The following is a 7,505-nucleotide window of genomic DNA, read 5'->3' on the forward strand; positions in this document are numbered from 1 at the left end:
CTGAAAGCAATAAGGGAAAAGAAATCCCTAAACTACAAGGAAAGATAAATCAGGTTCCTGGCAGATCTCTCCACAGAAACCTATCAGGCCAAAAGCAAGTGGCATGATATATTCAACATGCTGAACTGGAAAAATATGCAGGCCAGAATACTTTATCCAGCAAGGGCTGTCATTCAGAATAGGAGAGATAAAGAGCTTCCCAAAGAAACAAAAACTAAAGGAATACCTGATCACTAAACCAATTCTGTAAGAAATATTAAAGAAGACTATGTGAGTGGGAAAGAAAGACCAACAACAACAAAGACTATCCAAACACAGGAACAGAGAAAATATCCAGAAACACTGGCTTTACAGGTAATACAATGGCACTAAATTCATATCTATCAGTAATCACTCTGAATGTAAATGGTTAAACAGCTCCAATCAAAAGACATAGGATATCAGAATGGATAAAAAGAAAAAACAAGACTCATCTATCTGGTGACTATAAGAGACACATTTGAGACCTAAAGACAGCTGCAGATTGAAAGTGAGGATGGACCGAGAGCTATCTATCATGGTAATGGACATCAAAATAAAGCCGAAGTATCCACAGTCATACCAGACAAACTAGATTTTAAACAAAAGACTGTAAGAAGAGATGAAGAAGGACAATATATCATGTTAAAGCAGTCTATCCAATAAGATATAAGTCTATCCAATAATTATAAATATTTATGCCTCCAACATGAAAATACCCAAATATATAAAACAAATAATAACAAACATAAAGAATCTGAGTGATAATAATACAATAATAGTAGGGTATTTATCACTCCACTTACAGCAATGGACAGATCCACTAAGCAGAAAATCAACATGGAAACAATGGCTTTGAATGACAAACTGGACCAGATGGACTTAACAGACATATTCAGAACATTTCATCATAGAGCAGCAGGATAACATTTTTATCAAGTACACATAGAACATTCTCCAGAATAGTTCACATACTGAATCAGGCCTCAACAAGCACAAAAAGAATGAGATCATACCATGCATATTTATTTTGTGATCACAATGTTATAAAACTTAAAGGCAACCACTAGAAAAAATTTGGAAAGACCACAAATATATGGAGGTTAAAGAATATCCTACTAATGAATGAATGGGTTAACCAGGAAATTAAAGAAAACCTATATCAAGAAGCCAGAAAATCCTCAATTATACAACCTAACATTAAATCTAAAGGAGCTAGAAAAGGAAAAGAAAATAAAGCTTATAGCCAGCAAAAGAAGGGACATAATAAAGATTAGAGCATAAATAAATGATATAGAAACAACAAAAAAATCAGTGGAACAGATCAATAAAACCAGGAGCTTGTTCTTTGAAAAAATTAATGAAATTGATAAACCCCTAGACAGACTTATAAATAAAAAAGACAAAAGACCCAAATAAATAAAATCATAAATGAAAGAGGAGCTATCACAACCAACACCACAGAAATACAAACAACTGTAAGAGAATATTAAAAAAAAAAATACACATGCCAACAAATTGGACAATCTGGAAGAAATGGATGAATTCCTAGACACATTTAACCACAAAATCTGAAACAGAAAGAAACAGAAAATTTGAATGGACTGATAACCAGAAAAGGAATTGAATCAGTAATCAAAAATCTCCCCAAAAACAAACGTCCAGGGCCATGTAGCTTTCTGGTGGAATTCTAGCAGACATTTAAAAAAGGGTTAATGTCTATTCTTCTCAAATTATCCCAAAAAATAGAAACGGAAGGAAACTTTCTAAGGTCAGTCTACAAGGCCAGCATTACCTTGATTCCAAAACCAGACAAACACCACAAAAAGGAAAATTACAGGTCAATATCCCTGAGGAATATGGATGAAAAATTCTCAACAAGATACCAGCAATTCAAATCCAACAGTACATTAAGGAATTATTCACCATGATCAAATGGGATTTATTCCTGGGCTGCAGGGATGGTTCCATATTTGCAAATCAATGAACGTTATAAACCACAATAATAAAAGAAAGGATACAAACTATATGATCCTCTCAAGAGATGCAGATAAAGTATTTGACAAAGTACAGGATCTATTCCTCATAAAATAAAAAAAAAAACCTCAACAAAGTACGAATAGAGGTAATATACCTCAACATCATAAAGGCCATATACAAAAGACTCACATCTAATATCAATTAGGAGACTTTCCTATAAGGTGTGGAACAAGACAGGGATGTCCACTCTCATTCATTGTTATCTGACAGAGTACTGGAAGTCCTAGCCTCAACAATCAGAAAACAAAATGAAATAAAACCATCCACATCAGCAAGGAAGACGTCAAAATTTTACTATTTGCAGACCACATGACACTTATGTAGAAAACCTGAAAGACTCCACCAAACAATTTCTGGAACTGATACACAAATTCGGGAAAGTCGAAGGATATCAAATCAACATAGAGAAATCTGTTGTATTTCTACACACCAATAATGAAGAGGCAGAAAGAGAAAAGAACCATTCCCATTTATAATTGCACCAAAAATCATAATATATGTATGAATAAACCTAACCAAAGGAGTAAAGAAAAAAATCTGTACTCTGAAACTATAGAACACTTATGAAAGAACTTGAAGATGACAAAAAGAAATATAAAGCTATACATAAAGCTATTATAAAGCTATTGTCATCAAGAGAGTATGATACTGACAAAAAACAGACACATAGATCAGTGGAACAGAAAAGAAAAGCCAGAAATGGATCTACAACTATATGGTCAACTAATCTTTAACAAAGCAGGAAAGAATATCCAATGGAAAAAAAGATGGTCTCTTTAACAAATGGTGCTGGGAAAACTGGACAGCAACATGCAGAATACTGAAACTACACTACTTTCATATACCATAAAAAAATAAATTCAAAATGGATGAAAGACCTAAATGTGAGACAGGAATCCATCAAAATCCTAGAGAAGAATACAGGCAGCAACCTTTTTGACCTCACTCGAAGCAAATTCTTGCTAGATGTGTCTCCAGATGTGAAGGATACAAAAGCAAAAATAAACTGTTGAGGCTTCATCAAGATAAAAAGCTTCTATACAGTAAAGGAAACAATCAACAAAAATAAAAGGCTGCTGACAGAATGGGAGAGGATAGTTGCAAATGATATATATGACAAAAGGTTAGTATCCAAAATCTATAAAGTACTTAAACTCAACACCCAAAAAACAAGTAATCCTGTGAATACATGGGCAGAAGACATGAATAGACACTTTTCCAAAGAAGACATCCAGATAGTTAACAGACACATGAAAAGATGTTCCATATTTCTCATCACCAGGGAAATACAAATCAAAACCATGATGAGATACCACCTCACATCTATCAGAATAGCTAAAAAAGAAATAACAGGTATTGGCAAGATGCAGAGAAAGGGGAACCCACTTGCACTACTGGTGGGATTGCAAACTTGGTTGTACCCACTCTGGAAAACAGTATGGAGGTTCCTCAAAAATTTTAAATGAGAATTACCCTACAATCCAGCAATTGCAATATGAGGTATTTACCCAAAAGATTAAAAAAATGTAGATTTGAAGGGGCATATGCACTCCCAATGTTTATATCAGCACTATCAACAATAGGCAAATTATGTAAAGAGCCCAAATAGCCATCATCTGATGAATGGATAAAAATGGATAAAAAAGAGGTGGTATATACAATGGAAGATTACTCAGCCATCAAAAGAATGAAATATTACCATTACATGGATAGAGCTAGAGTACATTATGCTAAACAAAATCAGAGAAAGATAAATACCATATGATTTCACTCATATATGGAATTTAAGAAACAAACTAGATGAACATATGGGAAGGGGGAAAAAGAGAAAGTGAAAATGAACCAGGAGAAACTCTGCGAGAATAAACTGAGGGTTGATGGAGGGAGGTGGGTGGCAATGGGCTAGATTAGGGATGGGTATTGATGAGGGCACTTGTGATGAGCACTAGGTATTGTATGTAAGTAATGAACAACTAAACTCTGTTCCTGAAACCAACATTGCACTGTATGTTAATCTACTAGAATTTAAATAAAAATTTGAGGAAAAAAGAAACCATCCACCTAACCTTAAGAGCAATATGATAGCAATGAAAGCTAGAATGCAATGGGTTACTTTTTCATCCTATTATGATTCTATGATTACAGGTTTTGTATAAAGGAAAAGAGGAAGCTATCTAAAGTTTAACAAATGTGAAGTTTAACTCATTTCAGATGCAAGTGTCATGCTTTGACTATGACAATTTATTCCACATGGAGTGGATATATTAGTATACATATATTTTTATTTTGAATGTATACTTTACGCCTATTGTTTCACAAGCCTATAATTTCAAAGATCCACCATTTATTCATTTCCTAAGCATTTATATGCAAGATCTAAGTTAAAGCATCATGTTCTTTAAAATTGCCAAACTCCTTAAGCAATAAGTAATTATGTTTTGACGTAACAACTACTGCCTTGTGGGAAAAGCCTCTACAGGAAATCTCACTACTATGAATTTTTCTAGTTGCTACCCTGATTACAGTTATTTAGTATCCTGGGAAGCTGTGAGAGTTGACAATGCAAGTCAATAAGAATTTAAAACTAAGGGTTCTACAACTAATTTTACAGATGAGGGGATTGACAGCCAGAGAGTTCAATGATTTTCCAAATGCCACTCAACTTAGTAGTAAATCATGTACTACTATATATCCTGATTTCTAGTACTGTTACTGTTTTATTATTTCTTTGTTTCTCTCAACTGAATAAAGAGATACATCTTGGTATTGGAAATGCAAGGTTCATGAAGTGCTTTCTTCTGAAGAGATCAGAATTTGCACAATTCTGTTGCAAAACACTAAGGGCACAAAAATTGAGAAACTCTGTATTAATGCTGATGGAAATCTTTCTGAAAGAGACTTTCAGAAATAGCACAATTAGTATAGTCTATACTGCAATCTTATGTTAACTAGCAAGTAACCTCTACACATGCTGAAAGTTCTTTGCTGATAAATGCATCCTTTTATAACCATATATAATCCCATATGTTTCATAAAGACTGTTTACAGATTAAACAATTTTATTGCATTAGTATACATTTACATTACATTAGTATACATTAGCTATACATTACATTAGTATACATTAGCTATACATTTACATTATATTAATAGCTACACAATAGCCTAGTTTTTGGTCATTGTTATTATTTCTGTTAAATATTTTGAGATTATCAAAAACACTGTATAAAGTGAAATATACAATTAATGAGTTAGTCAGTGGTATTTTACTTATAGGAATATAGAGTAAATCATGTCTAATACGGTAACAAAAGTGTTTACAGAAAAAATAACTATAACTTCCTAACTTGTACAAAGATTACTGTTAGGAAAAAAATCTTGTCAGAATTCATAAAGTCCCTCATACTGCAACTGCTATACATATATAAAAAAAACCTTGCTATCTTCCAAAAATGTCTTCTATGTATATTAACTCACTGACATTAATTGAACATAAAAGAGAAATCTTCACCTAATGTTCTTAGCAAACAAGTCAAACCAAAATTTTGGATTTTCCTTTTCCCTGGAATAAAAATCTTATAAAAAATGTTATTCAACAAATAGCNGTGACAGGCAGAAATAAATACTACTTACCTTATTATTCATAAATGCTTTGAGGCACTGAATAAGTTTATACTGATTCTTCTTGTCTATATTTTCTTGCCTTAATAAAGGGAAAATAAACAGGTTATGTTATGCTTAAAATTCTCTGCTTCAGTGATTTTTTTTCATGTTTATTCTTACTGTTTCTTTTCCAGAAGCTTCTCCANNACTCTATGAAGATGATTCAGAGATCTTTACTTCAATCCCAAACTTCTCTTTACATTTTAGATTGCCTATTCCACAGTACTGCCTCAGTTGTTTCACCAGAAATCAGATACTTAAGCTAGCATATATAAGACAAATTGACCTTCCCCTGTGTCTCTGTTACTTTATATCAACTCTTCTTCCACTCTTCCATACTATTAATAGCACCACTATTCTTTGAATCCTTGAGACTTGAAATACTGGCATATTGTTTGATCCCCGTCTCTTTCACCTATGTATTATTCTTTTCATTCACTCAACAAACATTTATTGAGTAGCTACTAAGAACCAACCATGATCTGAGTGATAGAGATATAACAGGCAACAAAACTAAGCCTTTACTTTACCCTCATGTAGCTTACTATCCAAAAAGGGGGAGACATGATAAACAGATAAACAAGTACATGATAAATTTTAGTGGTTTGGAGTTATGGAGAAAAATCAACTTTGGTAAATGGAATAATGAATACCAGGATGTGATTTTTTTAAATGTATAGTCGGGAAAGACTGATTAGAGGGCGTGTGAGCAGAGTCTTCAAGGAAGTGAGGACTTTCACAGTAGAAGGATGAAGGTCAAATCAAGTCTTGAGGAGGTATGTAGTATGCTTCGAGTATTCCAGAAACTGTGAGGAGACCTGTGTGGCTGTAGCTGAACAAGAAAGTTTGGAAGAATGGCAGGAAATAAAGTCCCATGTATGGTAAAAGGCTGGAAGACTGATCACGTATGGCTTGCTTTGACTTTCTGTCATCCAGTGAGGAATATGCTACTTGTAGAATGACTCCCACATATTTTCCCTCCCCTCCTTTTTATTGTGTCTGGTAACATTCTAGTTTTGCCCTAGTTACCTTTCCTTTAATGTGACAGCAGTCTCCCAACTAGGGTCTCTGTAGCTTCATTCTTTTATTCATTTAACAAAATGTGGGATTGGATTACACTTAATGAGCAGTAATATGTCCAAAAATTTCCTCTGGACTACCTAACACATTTCAAGTCCCTTGACCCGCTATTCTGATCTAGCCTCAAATATTCAGAACCAATCACATCCACGATATATACAGAAGTTCATTTTAAATAAATTCTGCTTTAATTTCCACAGTGAAAATGAGAAAAAATCAATATGGCATTGTAACGATAATTAGCAGTAAGCTACTATTCAATTGAGGCATGTAATCAACCAGTACAATGAGCCATTTTCTCTAAAGACTCTCTCTAATCAGTGGAGTGGTGGTGGAAAAAATAAAATGACATCAGCTCTAAGCATAATATATCAGCAGATATTACAGCACAATATGCCCTTACAGCAAACTTAAAATAATAGGAATTCTGAACAAATTCATGTACACAGCCCTTGGTATCTCTTTTGGCATTTAGGAAGATGAAATATCTCTGACTTCCTTAAATTTAATACTTATAAATTGTTTTTCAAGATTCTAAATTTTACTCGTATTCTTTTCACACCCGGTGATGTTATAATTATTAGAGTTATTTTTTTCTTGGTTTAGTCAAGTGTTTGGTATAAGAACATGATTTATAACTGTTCACTTAAAATTAGTCACCCACACACCCCAGACATCTTCAAATTGTGTGTTTTTTGGTACTT

At 33.4% G+C, this 7,505-nt stretch overlaps 1 protein-coding gene across 1 annotated transcript in view; it reads right to left on the reverse strand.

Moving 5' to 3' along the window:
• The window catches only part of LOC144224336 (protein diaphanous homolog 2-like), a gene marked incomplete at both ends in the record, with an annotated part of 77,857 nt that overhangs the window by 48,902 nt on the left and 21,450 nt on the right, over positions 1–7,505 (reverse strand). Inside the window, one exon of the mRNA XM_077755261.1 lies at positions 5,692–5,761. Coding sequence (XP_077611387.1) covers positions 5,692–5,761 — 70 coding nt within the window. The remainder of the gene's footprint in view (positions 1–5,691; positions 5,762–7,505) is intronic.

This window comes from Crocuta crocuta, unplaced genomic scaffold (genome assembly GCF_008692635.1).
Source record: "Crocuta crocuta isolate KB4526 unplaced genomic scaffold, BGI_CrCroc_1.0 scaffold1749, whole genome shotgun sequence".
In the NCBI taxonomy this organism is placed as follows: domain Eukaryota; kingdom Metazoa; phylum Chordata; class Mammalia; order Carnivora; family Hyaenidae; genus Crocuta; species Crocuta crocuta.